We start from the raw sequence: 26,385 nt of genomic DNA, 5'->3' as shown, positions 1-26,385 counted from the left end.
AAAAAAAAAAAAAAATTCAGGGTGCTTGACAGTTATTTTTTTTCTAGCACTTTTCATTCCAGAATTTATTTCTGTTGAGAAGTTAGCTACCTTGTTGCTTCTTTGAAGGTAATTTCTTATTGTTTTTGATTTTCAGCAGTTTTACCATGATATTTCTACTTGTGGTTTTCTTTGTATTTATCCTGCATGGTGTATGTAGGGTTTCTTAAATATATGGTTGGAGTTGTTTTCCTAATTTGTTTTAGACAATTTTTGGCTGTTATCTTTTTAAGTATTGTTTCAGATCCATTCGTTCTTTCTTCTGGAGCTCAACCTAATACCAGTAGGCCTTTAAAATTTTTTTTTTCTTTTTTCTTTTCTGGAGACAGAGTCTAGCTCTGTCACCCAGGCTGGAGTGCAGTGTTGCGATCTTGGCTCACTGCAAACTCTGCCTCCTGGGTTCAAGCGATTCTCCTGCCTCAGCCTCCCAAGTAGCTAGGATTACAGGTGTGTACCACCACACCCAGCTAATTTTTGTATTTTTAGTAGAGACAGGGTTTCACCATGTTGGCCAAGCTGGTCTCAAACTCCTGACCTCAGGTGATCTACCCGCCTCTGCCTCCCAGAGAGCTAGGATTATAGGCGTGAGCCATCGTGCCCGGCCTAAAAAAAATTAAAAACAAAAAACAACAAAAAAACTATCTCCTGTGTTCTTTTTTATATTCTTTATCTTTTTGTTTATTTTTTTGTTTGGATATTTTCTTGTTTTTTTTTTCTTTTTATTTATTTTTTTTGAGACAGTCTCTCTCTGTGGCCCAAGCTGGAGTGCAGTGGTGCAATCTCAGCTCATTGCAACCTCTGCCTCCTAGGTTCAGGCGATTCTCCTGCCTCAGCCTCCTGAGTAGCTGGGACTACTGGCACATGCCACTACACCTGGCCAAATTTTGTATTTTTAGTAGAGATGGGGTTTCACCATGTTGGCCAGGCTTGTGTGGATCTCCTGACCTCAGGTGACCCACCCGCCTCAACCTCCCAAAGTGCTGGGATTACAGGCGTCAGCCTACTTTGGATATTTTCTTTTCTTTTCTTTTTTTTTTTTTTTTGAGACGGAGTCTTGCCCTGTCGCCCGGGCTGGAGTGCAGTGGCGCAATCTCGGCTCACTGCAAGCTCCGCCTCCCGGGTTCACGCCATTCTCCTGCCTCAGCCTCTCCGAGTAGCTGGGACTACAGGCGCCCGCCACCATGCCCGGTTAATTTTTTTTGTATTTTTAGTAGAGACGGGGTTTCACCGTGGTCTCGATCTCCTGACCTCGTGGTCCGCCCTCCTCGGCCTCCCAAAGTGCTGGGATTACAAGCATGAGCTACCGCGCCTGGCCATTTTCTTCTGACCTATCTTGGCATTTACTAATGTCATCATTAAGCTTTGTCTAAGCTGTGTTAAACTCATCCATTGACTACTTAATTTTAGTTATTTTACTTTCACTCCTAGAATTTCCATTTGATTTTTTAAAAAATGATTTTCAGTTCTCTGCTGGAATTCTTCATCTTGTCATTTCAGTTTTTGAAAATATTAAAGCCAGTTTTTAAAAAGTCAAATTAAAAAACTAATATGTGGGTCTCCTGTGGATCTCTTTTTAAGTTTTTCTTCTCGTGTCCTTTTGATATCTAGTCAATTATAGTTTTTTTTTTGCATACTTGAGTATTTTTGATTGAATACTAGACATTGTTTATGAAAAATTATGGAAATAATTTGAGGCTCTGGTCATGTTATCTTTCTTTAGAGAGGATTTACTTTTGCTCCTACAGAGAATTAGGAGCAGAATATCTTAATTAAGGATTGAGCTGTTAGAAACTAGCTGTTTTGGGGCACTGGTCTATTTTTGCTCTGCCCTTATTCCTATAGCCTTTGAGGATCTTCACTGAAAGTGTGGGAATTGAATTGGACTCCTCTCACTTGAAGACCTGTAACTCCAGCTTTTATTTCCCATTCCTGTGATATTGCTGAAATTTCTGTTCAGCTTCTTAGTGTCTTAGCTACCATTTTTGAAACAGTGCCTCTAGAGGAGAGTACTAGAAAGGAAAAGCTGTAGAAGATGTCTAGCTCACCTCTCTGGGCTCCCTTCCCTCTTGAGTTTTTGGCCCTTCAAGTCCTTATTGCCTTTCTAATTCTCTGAGGTCTTCAAATGAATTCTTTAACATTGTCCAGCTTTTTTTTTTTGTGGCTACAAAATTAGTCTAATTAGGCCGGGTGCAGTTTCTCACACCTGTAATCTCAGCACTTTGGGAGGCCGAGGTGGAAGGATTGCTTGAGCTCAGGAGTTTGAGACTAGCCTGGGCAACGTAGTGAGACCTCGTATCTACAAAAAATTAAAAAATTAGCCAGGTGTGGTGGTGTGCGCTTGCAGTCTCAGCTACTTATGAGGCTGAGGTGGGCGGATTGCTTGAGTCTGGGAGGTTGAGGCTGCAGTCAATGAGCTGTGATCATGCCACTGCATTCACCTGCACTTCAACCTAGGTGACAGAGTGATAGGCTGTCTCCAAAAAAAAAAAAAAAAGCTGAAACCTTCTTTCTCTCTTTTTGGAGAAAGCAATTAGGCTTGATTTCTGTTATGAGATGGTGATTTTTGAGAATAGTTGTGCTTATACCTCCAAAGGCCAAATTAGGAAAAAAAAAAAAATTCTAAAACCTTATGCATTTTAGTAGTTTTTTCTTTTTTCAAACCATAATTAGTAAATCCTAAAATTATTAAATATTTTACTCATGTAAGTAATATATTAAAGATTAAAGAACATTAATCTTTAGTTATTAAAGAAAGAAACAGGCCGGGCGTGGTGGCTCACGCTTGTAATCCCAGCACTTTGGGAGGCCGAGGTGGGCGGATCACGAGGTCAGGAGATCGAGACCACGGTGAAACCCCGTCCCTACTAAAAATACAAAAAATTAGCCGGGTGTGGTGGCGGGCGCCTGTAGTCCCAGCTACTCGGAGAGGCTGAGGCAGGAGAATGGCGTGAACCCGGGAGGCAGAGCTTGCAGTGAGCCGAGATTGCGCCACTGCACTCCAGCCTGGGCGACAGAGCGAGACTCCGTCTCAAAAAAAAAAAAAAAAGAAAGAAAGAAACAACTTATAATCCTTCAACTTTCATACTACCACTGGTACTGTTGTCTTTTTAGAATAATTTTTCCTTATTTACTTATTTATTTAGCTTTAAAACATACACAGATGACTTAAAGGTTAGTTTTTTTTTTTGTAAAATATAAATGCAAACATCAAGGAGTATATAGAGTTAAAAGGCAAAATATTTCTGCATTCCCAAGCCAGTTGCTCTCTACTTTTTGATTATTTCTGTGCATATGCACAGAAAACTTAGTATGGAAGAATAACTTAGTGTAGAAGAATATATACTGGGGAGATATATATATATATTATATATAATATACATTATATATATACACACACTTAGTATATATACTAAAAATTATATATTATAAAAATTAAATCCTATATAAAAGTAATACTAGATATACTAAGAAAGGAAAAATTTAAAATTTTCCTATTTGAGAAAGCAAATAGAACCTTTCTTTAGAAGACAAGAGAGGCCATCAATCCATAAAATAATAGCAGGCTACTAAGAAGAGGAACAAGTTAGAGATCTTGGAAATGATAAAATTATAAAACCACTTAATATGTGGGATGAGTAGCAGAATGAAATTATCAAGCTAGAGGATCTAGCTAAGAAATCCTTGCAGCATGCAGCATGAAAAGACAAAAGAAATGTAAAATATGAGAAATAGTTTAGAATTAACATAAAGGGAGCAATTTAACAGTATGATTTCATGGAGAGGACAAAATTCAATAAGGACAGAAAGTATTTATCTGAGGATTATTTTCTGTGGTGCAGTAGGGCTGGGTCAGACTGGTAATTTTAAAAAGCTAATGGAAGGCGAGAAGGTGGAGACAGAGTTGTGTTAGGGGTTCCCTGTACCACCCTCACTTTTGGAGATTTACTAGAATAACTCAGGACTCAGCATATGGTTGTACTCATAACTCAGATTTATACAGCAATGTACTGAGGATATACAGCTCGATCATAAGAGACAAAGACAAGTAGAGTCTGTGGGGAGTTAATGTGCAGGTTTTCTTATGCTCTCTCTTTCTCATGAGGGGTCATCCTGAGCTCATTCTTCCTCCAGCAATGTATTTGTGATGTTTCTGTCCGTGGAAGCTCATTACACTCTCACTGCTCAAGATTTTTATTGATGGCTGGTCATGTAGGCACTCTCTGCTTAGCATGTACCAAAATTCCAGGATCCCAGGAGGAAAAAAATTTATTCAGCATAAACTGTATTTTTGGCACAAGTAATCTAGGTTTGGTGAGTCATCCTTATCGGTTGACTGAGAACACTCCAAAGTCAAGTTCTCAGGTGCCATTCAGGAGCCAACTTTGCAAGCACTAGTGTTAGGTTAACCCTTTTCTGCACACTACTATAAACTGTTCATTCAAGTGGCTTGGTTATGATTAAAAAAAAAAGAGAAGAAGGGTAATTAATGCAGACATAGTCAGAAAAGGCTTTTTAGTATGGCATAAATTCAAGCATATTTATTAGTGTGGATAAGGAGCTAGTGAAGTCAATGAAGTTGAAAGTAAAGATTTGGGGAATAATGACAGAGAAACCTCTGAGGAGGTGCAAGGGAATGGAGGTCAAATGCAGTTTTTGGAGTAATAGGTCTTCAGCAATAGGAGGGAAATATCTTATAGTACTGGAGATGTAATTGAGATTGTGATTTTTTCCTCAGTAAGTTTCAGCTGCCTATGTGTGGGAGTGGAAAAGACTAACAGTAGGTTGACTCAAGGTTGGAGATATTTAGTTTGGGTGTGATGAAGAACAAGAGGGTAAAGGCCACTGAGGCTATCAGAGGAAAAATAATTGAAGTAATCAGCCATAGGTTCTAGGCCGAAGAGGAAGTAAGGTCAGGATGAGGGTACCATTAGAATGTGTAAAGGAGAAATGAAGGGACTGTTAGTCTTGGTGAAATTGAAAAGTGAGCATAGTGACAGTAAAAGAGTTTATAAAAGTTAGAGTGACATGTTGGTTTTAGAATGCTGTCGGCACTCAATCAATGTGAGTTGAATTGAATTAAAAGGTAGCGTGGTTTGAAATGATTGTGGTATGGCCATGGAGCAGGATGTTCCAGTTGGACAAAGATGAGGGTCATTGAAAATGAGAGGACTGAACTGTAAAGGTTGTACAATAGGTCGAGTTATTTCCATGGATGTTGATGTTACCAATATAATGATAGAGGTTAGAATAGTCAGAAAGACCAACTTTTTTTTGATGAATGTAGGGCAATAGCTTTCAATACACAAAGGATAGAGGGTTTTACTAGTTTATACTCTCTGGCTGTAAATAGCAGAAAATAACTTAAACTGGCTTAAATATTAAGGGTACTTATTCATGAGTAAATTGGTGGAACTCAGGCACTGGAATGTGCCAGATTTTAGGGCAATATTGGAACCTGGACCTGGAAAGTTACCTAGAACCTAGTTTCTGCTCTTTGTTCTTAATATCGCATCTCTGCTTTTGTCCCTTTGTTTGTATCAGTCTTCTCGTTGTCTCTGTCTCTCAAGATTGGCTCTTCCTGATTCCTGATTTTCCTGGGAGATTATTAACTGTCTCAAAGCTTCTAAGGTAACCTGTTATAATTTTAGCCACATGCAGAGACTAACTGCTTGTCTCGGGATCCCAATTCCAAATTACCAGGAGAGAGAATCTGATGGCTTCAGATTGAGTTAGGGGTTATTTGTGCTCCCATCAACTTTGGCTGGAGTAGGATGTTGTCTTGTAATGTCATGTAAAATGGATATTAGGCCCCATCTTTGTGGGCTGGGAGGGCAGCCCTTAAAGAGAGTTGTTTTGCCAGTACCCACAGTGGATTTCTGCTTTACTACAGCTGAGTGGTATAGCTGAAAGGAGTTAGTGTAAACGCAAGAGGGGCTTTTGAAAGAGATTAGGAAAGCAGTGAGGAGGTATAGAATAGTAGTTTAAATTACTGCCATGGATCTTGGGCAGTGGGAGAATAAGTAGCTCTAAGATGACATGGTCTGTCTGGGGAGAGCTAGCTTTTAGTTGAGACACAGGGTATGGGGTGTTCAAGAAAATGGTTGAGGTGATAGGGGAAGGTTATTTATGAAAAAGGAATTCCAGGGTTTACATTGGAACTCTTTGGGAAGGTGATTATTGATAAGGTGAACCAAGGAAAAGGGGCTTTAAAGCAGTGAGTACAAAACCATCAGAGAAGAAAGGGGACTGGAGAGTTGAACTGTAGATGGTGTCAACAGTAGCTGACCTGTGGTTGACAGGGATGAGAAGCACAGATATAATTACTTATTACATTTATGGTTGGAAAAGCTTTCGTTTTTCTTTTATTTCCATCTGAGATTGAAGATAGTTAACAGAGGCAATCTAAGAGTGACTGATTGTTTTGTAGATCACATCTCTTGACATAATGAAGGTATTTTTGGCTTGAGACTTTATTTTTGTTAAGTACAGTCTTTTCTGATTCTTATATTGATGTAACTATGTATTCAAGTAATGGACTCCTTGTAGTTAATTCTGATAGTTCTCTTTGGGTTTATAACTGTGGCACATGTCCTATCCTGTGCTTGGCCCCTTACATTCCTAAGACACCTTCTTTATTCATCTTTTGAGTACCTGTGTTACTAAGTTGGAAGAGTATGACTTACATGTATGTTGCTTGCTCCTTGAACTGATGTCTGAGATCATTTCTTTGAATACAACGATGAATGTATTTTCCTGATTATGAAAATATGCTTGTTGTACATATATTCTTGTATACATTTTCTCTTTACACACACACACACACAACTCTGTCACATAATTGCCTCCATCTTCTGTAATATTTACTAAATTTCTGTCTAAAGGATCACTCATTTCTGTTGTGATAGCCATGCAGATTTTAATTTTAAGGCTAGCTGACTCTGTTTATGAAATATATTTCTATAAACATACTTTTTTTAACTTTTGATTTTTCTTTATTTTCACAAACAAATAATTTGTTGAAAAGTGAAAATAAATGTCAGTGACTTTAATACTCAATTATAGTATGTTCACAATAATTCCAGACCTAAGACATTGCTATTTAAAATTTATTTTTAAAATTAATTATTTATTTTTTATTTTTATAAATAGAGATTGGTCTCACTGTGTTGCCCAAGCTGGTCTTGAACTCCGGGGCTCAAGCAGTCCTCCTGACTCAGCCTCCCAAAGTGCTGGGATTACTGGCATGAGTCACCACATCTGGCCACTGTTTAGAATTAGTGATCTTTCCATTATAAAGATTTAACTATTTTATGCTGAAGTGGCCGTATTTTCAAGGAGTGAAACCATCTCATACATAACAATGAAGGTAGTCAGCTATAGACTTGGAATGAGATCACGTATGGGGATGATATCCTTCTAGTTAGCCTAGTACTGCTGTACTGGTCTGTGTGTACATGCGGTCCTTCAACTCAGGCCTTGCAAGGCATGCTGGCTGTGCCGTGTTTGTAAATGGGGCAGAGGAAGCTACAACAATGGAAAACTAAGCTATTTATGTTAGGTGCAGCTATTAAAACAAGGTGGGAATGAGGCTAGGCCCTTATCTTCCCTAAGGCATACTTTTCTAGCTACCTTCTGCCCTGTGTCTGGCACCTACATCCTGGATGATTGTTCTCTTTTATCCATTGTGGATTTTTAAAATAAAATAAATATGAAAAGCATCTTGATCTCTTGTTTCTGAGAGGTGATGCCCTGAGATTTAGCTTTAGGAATATGTCATGGCTTATGCTTCCCATATTTCCCAAGGAGGGAAATACAGGATTTTCTAACACTGGTTAAAAATGCAAATTCAAGATTTGGAAGGGCTGATATAATGAAACAATGAGCAGTATCAGCATGTGCAAATCTTGTTTGAAAGATTTTATTTTCTCCCCTCTTAGACCTTTCGTACATTTAGAATGTTGAAACAGTTTCTAGATCTCTAACATGAAAACGAAGATGGCTATTTTCAGGTTGCTTTCAGCTCTAGGTAGAAATAACCAGAATTGGCTTACATTAAAGAAACTGCATCTAGAAATAAATAAAAAAATTAGTGATCTTTCTTGGAGTTATTACATAATTTTGAATAATATAAAAATGTTATTTTGTCAGAACTATTGTAGTAACATTAAATAGCAAATTGTGTTAGCCTAAAGTTACCAAGGATGATTTGTGTATGAAGTGTATCATACTTTTTTTTATTGGACTTCTACCTTTCTTTTTACTTATTTGTTGTGGAAGAAAATAGAGGAAGTTAAAAAAGAAGTTGATGCATGGTAGGAAAGATTAAGGAAGAAGAACAATAAATGGATGACAGACATTTACTGGATGATTGGGGTTAACTTTTATAACCAGACTCAGTAGTTGTTAGATCTGTACTGATGCTCAGTATTTATTGGCTCTGTTAAATTAAAAATATTCAGCTTATTCAACTCTATAGAAATGTTATTAAAATATTTCTGTGGTAATATTGTGGGAAAGTGCTTGGTTGAATGTGATCATATTTTCCATGTATTAGTCCTTTTTATTATTTGTTAAAAATATAAATAGTGTTTGTGTTTTTAGTAGTAACTTAGGTTAATTTGGCCTTTGCTTTTATTTTGCCCATTTCAGAAGTTAATGTAAATTTCTTAACTTTGCATAGGAAATCCATGTTGATAAAAGCTAGAGACTTTCTTTGTGTAAAACTTAAAAAGAACATCTCATGCTGTTAATACCATCAGAATTAAGATGCTTAATACTGAACTCTCTAAAAAGAAGTGTTCTTTTTTAATTAGCATAAGATACTATTTTATAAGGATATTGAAATTATCTGAGCACTCAATAAGTAAATATGTTACAAACCTCATCAATCTGGTTGAGCTTTCTTTTTCCTTTAGCTGTTGTACTTAATGATAGAAATGGTTTTAAACAGAAATGCTATTGGCTAGTACAGAGAAGTAATGGTATAATAGTAGAGGGATGGTACTCTTTGATCCTTGGGCTTATGAAATTTCGAAATTATGGTTATTTAAGGAAAGCAAAGTAGAAGACAGATAAGTACAAAAAGTGATTCAAAATTAGGGACAAAAAGTAGGACTAGTGTCTGCTGGAAGGACTCAGAATTCTTCTAGATTTGACAAGAATGTACGTGGATGAAGTATTAAGTGTTCTTTTTTTCTTTTCTCAAGTGGCTCAGGTTGCCAACTCTTTGCCAGAAGGTTGAATGTTGTAGCTTGTAGACTAAGTTTTTTATTCCCTAATTACATTAACAGCTAGAATTGTTTTATAGATTTAAGACTGATGCCAGTTCCTTTATGGACCTTAAAAGAACTGTAGCATACATCTACACTATTTTTTTTAGGTTTTAAAATTTCCAGAAGTGTTCTTTATTTGTTTGATATTCTCTATCTGCTTTACTTCGCTGTGATATTGCAAAATATGTAGTTCTGAGTTAAAAAATTTAGATTAAAAATTCCATGATGAGTAATATTTTGTTCTATTAATATATCCAATGACTGTGGCTTAGCCACTTTGCCTACACTCTTACTCTGGTTTACAAAGGTAGAAGTTTTGGTGTTTATCCCCTTAAAGTCCATACTTCACTCATAGTAACACAACTCCTTTCCCCTTCTCTCCATTGGTGATTGGTATAGTGTAGGCCTGTTCAAATTCTGACTTTTACCACTTGATTTACATAAAATCTTTATGCTTTATTTACTCATCTGTGAAATAAATATAATAAAATCTATTTTTTCAGTGTTGTAAGAATTTGAGAGAATGTTTACAAGATGCCAGACATTCTACTTAGATCTCAGTAAATGGTAGATAAATTATTATTACTGTCATGATTTGAGAAGTGCCTGTAGAGTACATACGTATATTGAAGAAAACCATATGCTGGATTTAGGAAAACTAGTGTACAATCTTAGGGGACTTTATACAGCAGACCATTTCTGTTAGATATATTGACTTGCTAAGATTTGTGAAAACAAACTAATTTATCTCTCAGTCTCTTCTTTGTAAATGAATTTGAACGCTAATAAAATATTTTTCTTTCCCTTATTTTTCTTTTTCTTTTTTTTAAAGGGTGCTATTTTCTTGGAAGGTGTTACTGTTAAAGGTGTAACTCAAGTAACAACACAACCAAAGTTAGGAGAGGTACAGCAGAAGTGTCATCAATTCTGTGGCTGGGAAGGGTAATAAATATTTTAAAATTTTAAATACAATTTACTCTTATTTTACAACACTTAAAATTAATACAAGCATTGACATATCTTCTTGGCTCCTTGAAGTTAGTATGTTTGCAATAGAATACTTTAAAGGTGTCAGATTTCGTTCAAGACAATCAATGCAATAACCAGACAGTTGAGTCAAAATTAGATGGCTCGCATATTTTCCTAAAGTAATAGAAAATTCTTGTTTTCACTGTCTAGTATTCGTTTCATGTCTTTGACTCTACTGCTACTGATTAATGTTTGAGCTAGTCCCTCAATTTGTTAACAGGGAAGAGGTGAAATTTGGATCTGCCTCATTTTCCAGTTTTTCTGTAATCAGAAGTCTAGGAAAATCAGCTTTAAATATAAGCAGTGAATGCCATGACTTGAAAATATCTTTCAGACATTTCATAGTGGATTCAGGAGAGCATACATTGCTCTTATCTGTTGCTCTCAGGTCTTGGTCTGTGGTCATTTCTGCTGATCATTGGTATCTGTGGCAGAGAACTGTAATACAGTTGAATGTAAGGAAAAAGGATTATTGTTAAAAATTCCTAATATAAATTCCTAATGAAAAGAACTCTTATTACTGTTACATAAATACTAGATAAATAATCTAGAAGTAGTTTTAACTAAAATATGAAAATAATGAAGAAATAAGATCGGTTTTAATGTTGTGTTAAACCTTAATCTTGACCTACACCCTTGGTTTTAATGTTGTGTTAAGCCTTAATCTTGACCCATATTTCTCCTGTTTTGTCACTTCTGGGTATCTTTTGAGGAGAAAGTTGCCAACCTTGCAGTTATGTCAAGTTGGCAGTCTCACGTTGGAGAAATATGGGGTCTAGAATATCATGTAAGGTAATTAAGCCAAGATTTAAACTTCTTCCTGAAGTACAAGACTTGTAAACATACCTGCTTTACTATTTAGATCATATATACTAATATTTTAAAATTAGCTCAGTGATTATACTATAGCAGTGGTAATTTAGAACTCTGTTAACTTGCATTCTAAAATGTCAAGAAAATGATAATCTTTTATTAGTATTTTTGTGAAAGCGGATGTTATTCCAGTTGACATTAATCTCATCATAGGGAGAACATTGTGATAAATGTGTGATTCATTTGAGATTGGTTTAAGACATGTATTGCTTTGTATGGATACCAGCCACGATAGTAATACTGTGTTCTTCTTTAAGGTCTGGATTCCCTGGAGCACAGCCTGTTTCCATGGACAAGCAAAATATTAAACTTTTAGACCTGAAGCCATACAAAGTAAGCTGGAAAGCAGATGGTACTCGGTAAGTTAGAATTCTAAAAAAATTATACGAATAACCCTAATGCTTGAAGAATATTGTTTTGTTGTTAGAAAAGTTTACACTCTTGAGAGTGTGAATTTATGATGTGAACAGCAAAATAAATGTTTCAAAAATTACATATTTTTTGTTTTGCTAGTATTCTAAGCTGTATAGTACAGTTATCTCTCATTCTGCTAAATTTTTGATTTCAGAGCTTAGCTAGTTTAACATAAATCTATAACTAGATGTTAAGTTTGAAAGTGTTTTTCTCTTAATGATATGGTTTTTGGTATGTCGGCTGCCCACTACCTTGTGTTTTAATGATATTGGACATGTTAAGGTTAATAGATAAATTGCCAGTTTGTAATCTAAAAATGATGAACTCTCTCTGATTCATTCTGTATTTTACTACTTTGAATAATTTGCCTTATTCTCTTTATATACTCATAAGGTTGTTGCATTATTACAACAAAGCTTAATTTCAAATTTTATATTTCTAAGTTTTAAGATTTTTTTAATTTGAGACAGGATCTTGCTCTGTCACCCAGGCTTCAGTGCAGTAGCATGATCAAGGCTCACTGCAGCCTTGAACTCCTGGGCTCAAGCAATCCTCCCACCTCAGTCTCCTGAATAGTAGCTCAGCCTCCTGAGTAGCTGGGATTATGGGAATGTGCCACCCTGCCTGGCTATTTTTTAAATTTTTGTAAGGATGAAGTCTCCTTGTGTTGCCCAGGCTGGTCAAGATATTAGTAGAAATTTTATTCTTCCTCAGCAACATTTTATTTTTTTCTTTTGTAATCCATATTTTTTGTATCTATGACAGTTTTGCTATGTGTATGTATTCATTTAGCAAATGTTATAAATAGTTGAAATAATTATTTTAACAGATATTAACATAGAAGTCATTAACTATTTCATGGTAAAATGTTTTAGAATAACTGGAAGTACCTATATATTAGCTTTTAAGTGTTATTTTGAAGATGACAGATTCTATGTAATTTTTATGAGTTTTGGAAAGTCTTAAGTGGCAGTTACACTCTTTGTATCATGCCATCTCCATCTACATTTAACATGTAGTTACGTTAAAAGATACATATGGGGACAAGAAGTGGAGCAGATACAACTTATTTTCAGTATTAGGTGACTATAATGATATTTAACATTATATGCTTTCTAGAATGTTTAAGTATTTTATTATATTTGATTTTTATTGGGAATATTTAAAAATATTTTCATTCATTTTAATTGTCTGCCTCTGTTGGAAACAACTTTTCCCCCCAGTTTAGCATTTTTTAGCTTTTTTAGGGTATTTTATAGGTAAGACAGGTTCATTTGACAAAATTCAGAAAATAACATTAAAAAAAGAAGAAAATAAAAAAGAAATTTTACCACCTAGAGATTATCGCTACCATCCTTATGGTATTGACCTTTTTCTCTGGGTTGTATGGCAGGTATGGTTATTATTATTATTATTATTATTATTTTTTTTTGAGACGGGGTTTCACTCTTGTTGCCCAGACTGAAGTGCAATGGCGTGATCTCGGCTCATCACAACCTCCGCCTCCCAGGTTCAAGCGATTCTGTTGCCTCAGCCTCCCAAGTAGCTGGGTTTACAGGCATGTGCCACCACACCCGGCTTATTTTGTGTTTTTAGTAGAGACAGGGTTCTCCATGTTGGTCAGGCTGGTCTGGAACTCCCTATCTCAGGTGATCTGCCTGCCTTGGTCTCCCAAAGTGCTGGGATTACAGGTGTGAGCCACCGTGCCTGGCCTATGGTTTTTATTATTAATGCTTTGTGTACTAATTCAAGCAGTTAAATAACAAGTATTTGATATTTATGTTTATTTGTTCGTATTATTTTGAACTTCCTTAATGAGCTAGCCTTAAAAGTTAATAATAATGCATAATGCAAAATTGAAACAGTGTAGAAATGAAAAACTGTGCCTTGTGTGCTTGCAGCAGTTATACAAAGACAGATACAGATCCATATACAGATAATTTGGATCATTTACCCATTCTGCACTCTTCCCTGTGGATATGTGTTTTTGATGGATAAATGAAAAGTAGCCTTTCTGCTTATTTTCAGAATATTAAAATTATATTTATTTAATATGTTGGGTTAGATTATGTTCAGAATCTATTAAATTGGTAGTAAGGATGTTAAGGATGTTGTTGAGACATACATTTTAATAGATACGTAAAAATGTCTTAACAAATAGGTTTATTACCTACTTCTTTGGGTGGAGAAAGAGTGGAAAATGTGAGGTCAAAGTGTCTATCTCTAGGCTTTACACTACGAAATGAACTGGGGATTTGGGATTGAGGCATAAATTTAACCTCTTAGGAGTTTCATATTTTAGGTACTCTTTTTTTTTTTCTGTTAAAATTTATTTTATTATTTAATTTTTTTGAGACAGGGTCCTCACTCTGTTGCCTAGGTTAGAATGCAGTGGCACAATGATTGCTCACTGCAACCTTGACCTCCTGGGCTCAAGTCATCCTCCCACCTCAGCCTCCAGAGTCACCAGGATTACAGACATGCACCACTGTGGCCAGCTAATTTTTAAAATTTTCTGTAGAGATGTAATCTTGCCATGTTGCCCAGGCTGGTCTTGAGCTCCTGGGCTGTAGTGATCCTCCCACCTTGGCTTCCTAAAGTGTTAGGATTACAGGCATGAGCCACCACACCTGACCTTAGATACTCTTTACTTTCTGCATTGCTTTCTTTACAGTATCATGGTAAGCTTTGGGCAAAATAATAAAGCCTGCAAAATTTGTCTCTTGTTTCTGCCATCCAACTTGTGTTGATTTTGTTCCTCCTCTGTAGTTGTGTACCCCTTTCTCTGTGTCTTGGTATTGTTAGACCCCAGATGATTGGCTAAAGTAATTTTTTATGAAGTAATTGGTTAAGATGTTTTTGATTGCTAATGGAAATATCTAATTTCTCCTAGAACCAGGCTTCACCAAAAACAAAAGGAAAACCCCTGAGTATTTATTGAATACCTACTCTGTTTTAGGATACTTTTTTCTGGGAGAGAAAAAATTTTGCAAGGTGTTTCTGGACCAGTGTAAAACCTATCTTTCGCACACTAGGATTTAAGTCCAATAGCATGGAAGAGGGACTTTCTGTGACTGAATAAGGTGAAAAGAGCCTAAGGAGGCTGTAGAATGGTCTTAGAGGCTATGAAATCAGAATAGCTGATTAATAGCTATGAGTCCTGGACTCCATCGTCATTAAAGCTATGTCAGGATACAGTGTAGGATTTCTTTTTATTATCCTTATTTCATAATTTAATGGCAATTTGTTATATCTAGTAACAATATTTAAACCAAGGATCTCTGAAATTGAGTGTAATAGGAAACCTGGATATAGTTAAAAGTAAAAGGTATTGTGTAAGAATTTTGCATTAGCCTGACTAAGGCCTGAGGGCCTGGAGATAACAGTAAGTAGAGTGGCTTTTTTTTTTTTTTTTTTTTAAAGAAACTGTGTTTTGCTATGTTGCTCAGGATGGTCTCAAACTCCTGGCCTCAAGTGATTCTCCCCTGTTGGCCTCTTGAAGTACTGGGATTATAGTTGTGAGCCATTGAACCCTGCCTGGAGTGGTTTTGACAGGAAACTTTAATGGATTCGAAAACATTGCAGAATAGGGAATATTTCTGAAATGTAAAGCCAGGTAATATAAACAAATATAAAAGTTATTGAAAATGAAACAGTGAGAAATTTGTTAGTTGTAATAGGTGAATTAATTGAGACTAAGCCACTGTAGTCTCAGAAACAGATGAAATGAAAGTTTGTTTGATGGAAGAATTAATTGTGTTTCATGTATTTCAATAAACTCATACTTTTAAAAATGAGATGTCTTTAGTTTTTATAGTTCTGAGTACTTTTGGTTGCAGTTTTTGATCTCTAATAATTAAACATTTAAAAAATCTTCTAATTTGGAATTATGTCAGACTTAGTAAGTCTTCCAAAAATAGTACAAAGAATTTCCATGTGCCCTTAACCAGATTCCCCAAATGTTAACATCTTATATTATTATAGTACAATGGCCAAAATCAAGACATTAACATTGATGTATTGATTATTGACGTTATTCAGATTTCACCAAAAGTGTCAATATTATGTCCTGTTTCTGGTCCAGGATCCAATCCAGGATCATGTGTTTCATTAGGTTGCCATCGTGTCTCTTCTTTTTTCTGCAATAATTCTTTTTTTTTTTTTTGAGATGGAGTCTCGCTGTCACCCAGGCTGGAGTGCAGTGGCGTGATCTCTGCTCACTGCAGGCTCCGCCCGCCAAGTTCATGCCATACTCCTGCCTCAGGCGCCCACCACCATGCCCGGCTAATTTTTTTGTATTTTTAGTAGAGACGGGGTTTCACCGTGTTAGCCAGGATGGTCTTGATCTCCTGACCTCGTGATCCGCCCGCATCGGCCTCCTAAAGTGCTGGGATTACAGGCGTGAGCCACTGCGCCTGGCCTCTTGCAATAATTCTTTAGGCTTTCTCTCATAACTTTGACACTTTTGAATAGCATTGGCCAGTTATCTTGCAGCTTGTCTCAGATTGGGTTTGTTTGATGTTTCCTCATGATTCAAGTTGGGCATGCTTGCAAGAACATCACAGTAGTAATATTCTGCATGTCATTTCAGGAGGCACATAATGTTGAGTTGTCCTAGCAGTGATGATGTTAACTTTGATCTCTTGATTTAGTTTGTGTGTGGCAGATTGATAAAGTTATTTCTGTTTATTATTTTATTTTTGTTTTGTACTTTATTTATTGATAAGGGCATGCCTACCATGATAAAGTTATTATTTTTCCTTTGTACTTAAGAAGCTGTGAGGCAGATACTCTGAGATCATTTAATATCCTATTTTTTATACTTTTCCCCATTATTTTTAACATTCATTAATGATTCTTACCTGAAACAGTTACCACTGTTATGTTTGCTAAGTAGAATAGTGGAATTCAGCTCTTAGGAAGAACTTTCCCTTCTTTCTCATTTCTTTATTTTCTTTCTCTTTTTATTCCTATCAGTGTGGACTCATAGACACATATTATATTCTGTGGGTTATAATCTGTCTTAGTAATTATTTTATTGCTCCAAATGTCTCATTTGACCATTGAGAGCCCCATCAAGTGACTCCTGTCTTTTGACATCTCTCCCTCATTTTTTGAGTACTTTCTTGTTTCTGGCACCCCTAGATGTTGCAGACCTACCCTGTACTTTTCCTACCCCAGCCCTGGAATCAACTGTTTCTCTAAGGAGTGGTATTTAGAAACCAATTTCTGCGCACAAGTTGGGCTCATTAGTACCAGGATGTCATTTCTTCTAGGTCCTCTCAGAAGATAGAGCTAGGAAATGTGTGTGTGTGTGTGTGTGTGTGTGTGTGTGTGTGTGTGTATACATAAATATACACCTATATCTATTTTAGTATCTGTCTCCGTCTATATGTGTATGCATACATTTTTTTTTTTCAAAATCACGAGTTTGTACTGATACTTCCAATTCTAATGCACTACCATAGGATTTATTGAATTTTTTCTCATTTTCTATTTGTAACTTCTCTCTCTGATAGGGAGATACTTGGTTTTCATTATCCATAATATTTACTATAATACACATAAAGTAGTTTTGGAATTGCTATCCCAAGCCACTGTGAGAAATCCATTTGAATAGAGTGTAATATTTGTGAACAGTTGGTCTGACTTTAGCCTTAGGGCATATAAAGTGTACTGTGTTCCAAAGTTACTTAATTATTTTCTCTCTTCCTGCCAACCACTTTAGTGTAGATAGTTTTCATTTGTAATACAATTAGTTTCATTTGTTTCTGCCTATATTCTGAGTTTGCCCTCATCCTTCGTTGATTTTAATTTTTCATTTTTCTGAGTGTGTGGAAACACTACTGTGATTCAGAGTATGCTCTGAGAAATGTTACTTTCTCCGATCCCTTTTAACTCTTTCCCTTTCTCTTTTCATTCTGTTCCTACCCACCCCCTAAATAATCAGCCTCATCATTTTCTGATTTACCCTTCTTGCATTTCTTTTTGTACAGATGAGCAGATGCACTTTTCTTTTTCCCCTTTCTTATAGGAAAGATACCATACAGTTTAGAATTAGATAATCTTTTCACCTTGCTTTTTCCATTTAACAGTATGTTCTAGAAACCACTGCATTTCACTTCACAGATATCATCCTCATTCTTTTTTTACAGCTGTGTTGTACCCATTGTGTGAGTACTTAGTTTATTCAACGACTCTCCTATATGGAGATATTTAGATTATTTCCAGTATTTTGTAATTACAAATGATGCTGTGATGAATAACTTTGAGCTGACTTTCCCCCATATTGTTGAAAGTCTAACCTCGGGGTCAATTTCTAGAAAGAAGGATTGCTGAGTTGAAGGCTAGGTGTATATGAAGTTTAGTTAGATACCACGAGTTTTTGCTCCAAAAGGGTAGTGCCGGATTGTATTCCCACAGGCAGTTTGTGAGAATGCCTGTACCACCACAGCCTTGCTAACAGAATGTGTTGGCAAATTTTTTCCCCAATCTGGTTAGTGAGAAATGGTATTTCATTCTAGTTTTAATTATGAATGGAGTCAAACATCTTCTCATATGTTTAAGGGCTATACTTATCTTTTTTGTGAATTATCTGTCCTTGTTTCTTTTCTGTTGTCTTTTGACTTTGTTCATGTTTTTTTGCCATACAAAATTTTATTATTTTTATGAAGTCAAGTTTATTAATTTTTATTGCCTCTTGATTTTGATTTATAGTTAGAGAGCCTTTCCTTATACTGAGATTAAAGAAGAATTAATTCTCTCATATTTCTTCTAATATTTGTATGGTTTGATTTTTTTAATCTGGAAGACTTTTTAAATTATGGGCAATCTAGCATTTCTACATATTTAAAAACTCCTTTTACTGTCATTGTTATTATTTTGCTGTGAAGAATTAATACATAAATTCATTTTGAGTGAAGGCTATCTTCTAAGGTTGGAACTGAGTCATGATGATCCACTTGGAAGTATGTCATCCTGATAGTGACCACCTTGCCTGTGTACTGGGTGTTAATATACAGAAGGGTTATTTTAAATTTACTATTCAGCAGTGTGTTTTATTTCTTTGCAGTATCTTTTATAACAATGGAAGGCTTTTGAGATGAGAAATGTATGGTTTTGGTAGGAGTTGAGGTCAAAAGGAAGGCCTAGTATCTCTAATTCTGATCCACAGGGTTCTAACTTAACTTTGCAAAGTAAGACGTGGATTTACAACTGTTTTATATAGTGTGTGCTGTGCACCTACTTCCCAAATGCACTTTGATTTTTTTTTTTTTTCATAAAGCATCTGGGCTCCTTCCTGTTCTTCTGTCTACAACTCAGCCTGTACCTGAGTGGTACTAGCTATTCTTACATTGCTTTTCTATGGAGGAAAACACAGTCTTCTAGAGCTGAAATCTTAAGAATGTTTTGGGAAGATTAGAGAGCTTCTTTAGAAAAAGTTTCCAGGCATTTAATCACACTTAGTATCTTAGTTCATTTGTGCTGCTATAGCAGAATACCTCAGATTGGGTAATTTATAAAGAACAGAAATTTATTTTTCACAGTTCTGGAGGCTAGGAAGTTCAGAATCAAGGTGCTAGCAGGTTCAGTGTTTGGTGAAGGTTGCTCTTTGCTTCCAGAATGATGCCTTGTTGCTGCATCTTCCCATGGCTGAAGGGGCGAATGCTATGTGCTCAAATGGTGGAAGAGCAAAAGGGCCTGGCTAGTTACCACCAGCCCTTTTGTAAGATCACTAATCCCATGCAGGAGGGCAGAGCCCTCGTGGCCTAATCACCTCCTAAAGGTTCCATCTGTCAGTACCGTTGCACTGGAGATTACGTTTCACCATGAATTTTCAAACCGTAGCACTTGGTTATATTTTAACTTGTTGAATTTTTGAATGTTTAAATTTTATTTAACTTTTTCCTGAGCTTTGAAAATTATTTCTTGTTACATTCCCCACCACTAAGACTTTAGTAATACACTAAATTATAGTTTCTGTTTCTTGGATTCCTCTGTGTGTCAGGTACTGTGCTAGATTCTGGGGAAACAGCAGTGAGCAGTGTGGACACTGTCCCTATCTCATAGAACTTGCAGATAATTATTTAACTAATAATAAATTATTTGGGGATAATTGATTAACAGCTTGGCACAAATTCAATTTAGAGCTTCAGCACATATCTCATAGCCAGATAAATTCTCAGTTGATTAAATAAGTGTAAATAAAATTTATTTTCTGAGAAAACAAGATAGCAGAATAAATTAGGTTAGGTATACCTCTGGCACATGTTTCCTTAGCATTCTTTGGATATTTAGGTAGTTGGATCCTGGGTTTAGGAGAAGAATATGGATTGAAAGTACAGATTTAGGAGACAATAGTATGTGATAGTAAAGACAGGGATGTGGACAGGCTGTTGAGTAGAGGAAGCAATGGTGACTGAGAGTAGGGGAGGTGGGAGAAAACCAGGAGAAATATCTGTCATTCAAGCTGAGGGAAAGTGAATATGTCTCCAAAGAAAGGTTAAATCTTATAGAGAATTAGTAAGCTAAGGAGTGAAAAGTGTCTGTTGAATTTAGCAACAAGATATTTTGGATTGGGTTGGGATGTTCTCAGTTTTTGTATAGTATAGAGTCGGGCAGTGGGAGTAAGTTGAAAGTGATGACATTTTTCCTTTAAACATTTCCTCTCTTTCTTCCTTTGGCTGTTGTTAACAAATGTCTCTCCTGAGGGAGATTCCAAGATAGCCAAGAGAACATTATTAAGAGTTAGTGAAAGTGCCTTATTTCATCCAAGAGACAGTTATGGCAGGGCTTTTTATCTGTCAGTGTCTGCCTGCCTGCCTGCCTGCCTGTCTGTCTGTCTCACATTGGAATTCAAATGTGAGATAATTGGCAAAAATTGTTCATTAACTTGTGTATTTGGAATAAAAATGAAGTTGGACTTTTCCTATCAGATAGACTTTCGATTTGGCTGAGGTTTTGATAGTGAGAGTTGGTCAAATGAGTTTTACATAGCAAGCATTTTTGTGTAGATTAAATCAGCCAAAACTGCAGTTTTGGGATTTTGATGAAAATAGACTTCAAGCATTTGATAAAATAAAATCATTTTATTTAACCATAATATTGGTGAAGGTGTATTGAAATATAACACTCCCTCTGCCCCCTCCCCCCACTTTCAGAGTAAACAAAATGATTCTCAATGAAAGACTTGCAGTTACACTTGATAGTCGCTTTACTGTGTCTTTATGCCTCCTTGATTAGATTGTCCTTCAATTTTGTTGAAAGCTGCCAAATAATCAAAGTGTATTTTAAAGGAACTCGTTGAAATTCTGACATTTCCTAAAATACATTTAACTTTTTTCTTAATATTTATTTTGTCTTGAGTACTCTTATTTCATTATTTTCATGGCTTTCCCCAGGAGGGGGGAGTCAGTTCTACTTGAGTGTAAATGCAATACCAGGAGGAGTGATATAATGTTACTACAGTTACAGTTGGAATTGAACTGTCTTGTAATTGTGAAATCTGCGTTTTCACAGATATTCTGGCAAAAGGTAGAATTTTATAATAGGATTTATCTGTGTACTTAGTTTATTAGCAGATTTTGTAATGCAGTTAAATAAATTGTCTTCAAAATAATTCAACATCAATTGAAAGTTATGAAGACTTAGAACTATATAAAAATTTTAGAATTAATTTTCATGCATTTTATTTTAATTCTTTCTGCTGAGAGTTTGAGTACTATAAATTTAATTTCAACTGTTATTGAATCAGTAGGTAAAAACCAAATGTTTTTAATAACTACTGTTGTAAAGCAAATAGTAAAGTAAAAGATAATAACTCATATTATGCTTGACACAAGAAAAATGTAAGGCTATGGGAATAATGTAATAGACCAACAAAAGGGCTGGTGCTATGGTTGCAATTTTTACATATGTATCTGTATCTGTATTTATGTCTTTTGACTTACATATTTATATAATACACACACATATACAAGCATACCCTGCTTCAAGAAAAACTGAATATAAAACGTAAATTTGAGACTTGCTTTATAAGGAAAATTATTGCAGGGAATAAAAAAAGCCACTTAGGCATTTATGGAAATGTAATTTATATTCAGCTTTTTATAACACATCTGTTTAAGTAGGTGAGGTACATTTGTGTAATACTTCTTGAAGGAAATTATAGACGGGTTTATTTTCCTGGATCCTGGTCTGGGAATTTCCTCCCTCCCTCCCTTCCTTCCCTTCTTCCTTTCATTCATTCAGAAATTATATTGAAAACTTATTTACCTCTAGGGCTCTGTGTTAGGTGCTGCATGGATTAGGACTGCTTAAGACAGAATCCTCAGCTTTAAGTTTTTCCTGTAATCCAGCTTTAAGTTTTCGTTCTAAACTTTTTCTGTAAAGGACCTAGTAGTAAATATTTTATCATTTGTGGGTTGTGTGGTCTCTGTCTCAAATACTCCACCATTATAGCACAAAAGCAGCCATATCCCACTGATTTTACATAAACCAAATGATGTATTTCAATAACATTTGGTGGGTGTATTTCAATAAAATTTTATTTACAAATTAGCAGGTCACATTTGGCTTTTGGACCATAGTTTGACAACCCATCATTGAATACATTCTCCTTAAAATACAGTCTTTACATCTTAAATGTTCTTTCTTTGTAAGAAAGTGTAAAAAGTGAGCTTAAGGTAGGGAAACATATTTAATATAAAGTTTTTTTAAATTTACTTTTTTTAAGTTTTGAAGTAAGATTTCTTCCCATTAATTGTAAGTTCATGCTAAGCCATTGGTACTTTGACAAGATTTTTTATGTAATTTACTAAATGTATACATTTGAAAGACAAATTTTTTTTTTCTCATGAAAATCATGTCCTATGCCTTTGTTAGAGCAGGATGCTCAGTGTATGGTCATACTGTATGTACCCTGACAAATACACTTCGTGACTTGTGAATAGCATGTTGTAGAAATAGTTGTTGTGTGGATAAACTGCAGTATGTTCAGGTAGCTTCTCTATTTGCTGCTGTAACAGTATTTATTTATTTATTTAGAGACGGAGTCTCACTCTGACACCCAGGCTGGAGTGTAATGGCGTGGTCTCAGCTCACTGCAACCTCTGTCTCCCGGGTTCAAGCGATTCTCCTGCCTCAGCCTCCTGAGTAGCTGGGACTACAGGCACATGCCACCACACCTGTCTATTTTTTGTATTTTTAGTAGAGACAGGGTTTCACTATGTTGCCAGGCTGGTCTCAAACTCCTGACCTTGTGATCTGCCCGCCTCAGCCTCTCAAAGTGCTGGGATTACAGGCATGAGCCACTGTGCCTGGCCTCTAAACGTTTTTATACAGAACCATGCAATTACCCCAGGTGGTTAGTAGCTTGCTTGGGGCCCTCCATATGTATCTCATTAATAATGTTTGTAGCGTATGTTTATTCTAATGACGAGCCGAATGTTCAGACAGGTATAGTGTGGATAAAGTAATGAGATGCTAGACTAGAAACGTTTTACATACTGAGAAGAATATTAAACAGGTTTCAGATATCTCTGGAATAGTTTTCAGTGAACTACAAACAAAAAAGTATATCTTATTTAGGAGCAGAATGAGTCAAATTATGATCAATTAGGTATTGTGTATACTGCTTTCATTTAGATTTGTTCACTTAGCTCTTTATAAATTTCTTTTTGGCTCTAGTTTTCTTCTGTAAGCAAAGCAAATAGCTCCTGATATGTAACGTAAGAACTAGAGATGAAATGAATATTGGAATTAAATAAGAATTTATCTCCTGTCTTACTATTTACAAACAAATATCAGTTTTGGCCATGACATCATATCTGGTATTTAGGAATTCAGCAGTAAATACAGTTATGTCTGGGAAGGACTTTTACTTTTTTAATTGTTCTGGGGAAACTTGAGTTTTTGTGGAGGTGTCTGAGGGACCAGACTCCAGAAAAGTAAAATATTTGTTTCAAATCATGTAAGTAGATAGTGGCAAAATCAGCATCATTCTGTATTCTAGTACTTGGGATTTTACAATTAGGTTTAGGCTGGGTGTGGTGGCTCATGCCTATAATCCCAGCACTTTGGGAGGCCGAGGTGGGTGGATCACTTCAGGTCAGGAGTTCGAGACCAGCCTGGCCAACATGGCAAAAAACCGTCTCTACTAAAAAATAGAAAAATCAGCTGGGCGTGGTGGCTTGCACCTGTAATCCTAGCTACTTGGGAGGCTGAGACACGAGAAACGTTTGGACCCGGGAGGCGGAGGTTGCAGTGAGCCAAGATTGTACCACTACACTTCAGCCTGGGCTACAGAGCAAGACCCTGTCTCAAAAAATAAATAAATAAATAAATAAATAAATAAATAAATAAATAAAATTAGGTTTAAGGTAGTTTTTCCTCATAATAATGGAAATTATACTAACTATACTAATTTTAGGACGCAATGTTTAGTGTCATACCTCTGGTGATAACCAAAACTCTTAGAGAGAATGTAGGCCAGATCTCGTCATTTAAAGACCCCAGCCCTGTTTTTAATAGTAGTTTCATCAGAACTATAGTTAGGGATCCAGGCCAGTTTCCTTGCAACTGGGTGGGACACAATGAAGCTCCTGTGTTTCTTTTTTATCATGGGGAAGTGAGACTACCAGAGAATATTTAGAGGTCAACTCAGAAACACTGTTTATTAATCTGAAGCTACGTTTGATGGTATCTTGTGGTAAATTGGTTTAAAAAGAAGGACTCTTTGACTCCCTCCCCAAGCCTAAATCTTTCTTTGAGTCCCCCTATATGAAATAGATAAAAGCAGTAATGCTTTGGTTGCTGCAAATTGAGGAAAGCATATGGGGTTGCATTCTGGCGTGGCGTCTGAGGTTACCATGGAACTTTTTAGGGCAGCATTTCCAGTTGCACTACCATCATAGGAAAGTTTTATTAAAAAAAAAATTCAGAGATTCAAATTCATTAAGCCTGGATTGGTTCTGAGAAGATGCATTTTTGAAAAGCACCCCAATTATTTGTGATTTTTAACCTGATTTGGGAGCCGCTATCTGTAGTGCCTCATGGAACAAAATTTAAAAATCATTGACCTAATTCAAAGTAGTATTTAGCCAGCCATTGAGTTAAGAACATACCTGAGAATTTCTCCATTAGTTGGTGGAGACCCACATAAAATGCTCAGCACTCAATGTGTATTAGTTATTGTTATTATAACTGAAGACTGTTTTGAAAACCGTTATTACATGGGAACCAACATTGATTTCCCAGAGTTCACTCAGAATTCTTTTAAGGTGTGGTATAGTTATTGTACAAGAAGAAAATTAAGTAAAGGCAAAACAATCTAACATTTTAAAACCAAATCTTTGAAATACCCGTTGGCTAGTAGTCACATCTTTAGGATTTACTAAAGGGTAAAAAGGTCCCTTAAATAGTAGTTTCTTTAATCAAATCCTAAGTATGAGAGTTACTACTAGTTAATAGAGATACTGTCTTTGAAATGGTATTTAAAAATAAGAACCAACCAAATTTATTACCTACTACCAAAATCTGGCTAGAGAACTCTTAGAGCTGAGCAGATACAGATAAAACTTTAGTTTCAAACATAGGTGCAACCCTAACTCAGAATTTTCAGTTGGCCAGGTTCTGGGGGCAGCAAACGTGAGGCTTTGAAAGATTAAAGCAAATTAATTTTTCGTTAATATTTTCAAACATTTTTTCCCCTATATAGAGCTGGGCTACTGGACCCAAACAAATGAGAAACAAGGAATATAGGATAAAGAGATTGAATTTGTCTCTTTGTTCATTCATGTAGTTAACAAATATTTATTGAACATTTACCATATGCCAGAGATTGTGCTAGCTGTGGTAGGCTTAGAAGGTAATTAGAACTAAACTACATCATGATGATGTTGATGATTGTTTTTGAGACAGGGTCTCACTGTGTTGCCTAGGCTGGAGTGGAGTGGCACACTCAAACGCCTCACTGCAGCCTCGACCTCCCACCTCAGCCTCCCGAGTAGCTGGGACTATAGGCGCGTGCCGCCACACCCAAATAATTTTTGTATTTTTTTGTTGTTGTTGAGATAGGGTTTCCTCGTGTTGCCCAGGCTCGTCTCAAACTCCTGGGCTAAAGTGATGTGCCTGCCTTGGCCTCCCAAAGTGTTGGGATTACAGGCCTGAGCCACAATACTCAGACATGATTATTTTTGTATGCTGCTTTTTATCTTAACATGAGTGTATTTCATTGTTATAACATGTATTTTTAAAAGGACTTAATTGCTGCCAAGAAAAAATAGTTTACCCTCAATTATGGGGCATTTAGACTCCAGTTTTTTTGTTGCTATAAATAACTGTACTGATCTTCTTATACCCATGTGCGTAAATTTTGACAAAAATACTATTACTTAGATATAGTATGGAAACCTTTGAAGTCCTTGATATACCTTGCTAGAGGTTGTAGTGATACGCTCCCAACAGCAGTGCTCGAGTGTACATCCTTGGCAATTTGGGGTAGTTTCACTTAATATAAGTACTGTAGCCAAGTTGACAATTGGAAAATGAATTTTTTTCTTAAAAGATTTTATTGATGTAAAAATTAAAGGAAAATGAATTTTAAAATTGCTTTGATTAGCATTTTTTGAATACTAGTGTGGTTGCACAAGTTCATTCTGTATTTTGGCTATAGCAACAGTTACAACAAGTAATACTTGTTGAACACTTAATGTGTATTAGGCATTGTTCTGAGTACTTTACATAGAACATTTATCTC

At 35.9% G+C, this 26,385-nt stretch overlaps 1 protein-coding gene across 3 annotated transcripts in view; it reads left to right on the top strand.

Annotated features, from left to right (window-relative positions):
• RNGTT (RNA guanylyltransferase and 5'-phosphatase) overlaps positions 1–26,385 on the top strand; it is a 362,779-nt gene that overhangs the window by 62,865 nt on the left and 273,529 nt on the right. For all 3 annotated transcript variants that reach the window (XM_032155038.2, XM_032155029.2, XM_032155048.2), the window contains exons 7-8: positions 10,144–10,253; positions 11,471–11,572. In XM_032155038.2, coding sequence (XP_032010929.1) covers positions 10,144–10,253; positions 11,471–11,572 — 212 coding nt within the window. The remainder of the gene's footprint in view (positions 1–10,143; positions 10,254–11,470; positions 11,573–26,385) is intronic.

This window comes from Hylobates moloch, unplaced genomic scaffold (assembly GCF_009828535.3).
Source record: "Hylobates moloch isolate HMO894 unplaced genomic scaffold, HMol_V3 SCAFFOLD_2, whole genome shotgun sequence".
NCBI classification, from domain to species: Eukaryota; Metazoa; Chordata; class Mammalia; order Primates; family Hylobatidae; genus Hylobates; species Hylobates moloch.
The sequence above is the reverse complement of the archived record's forward strand: the minus strand, read 5'-3'. Positions and strand labels throughout refer to the sequence as shown.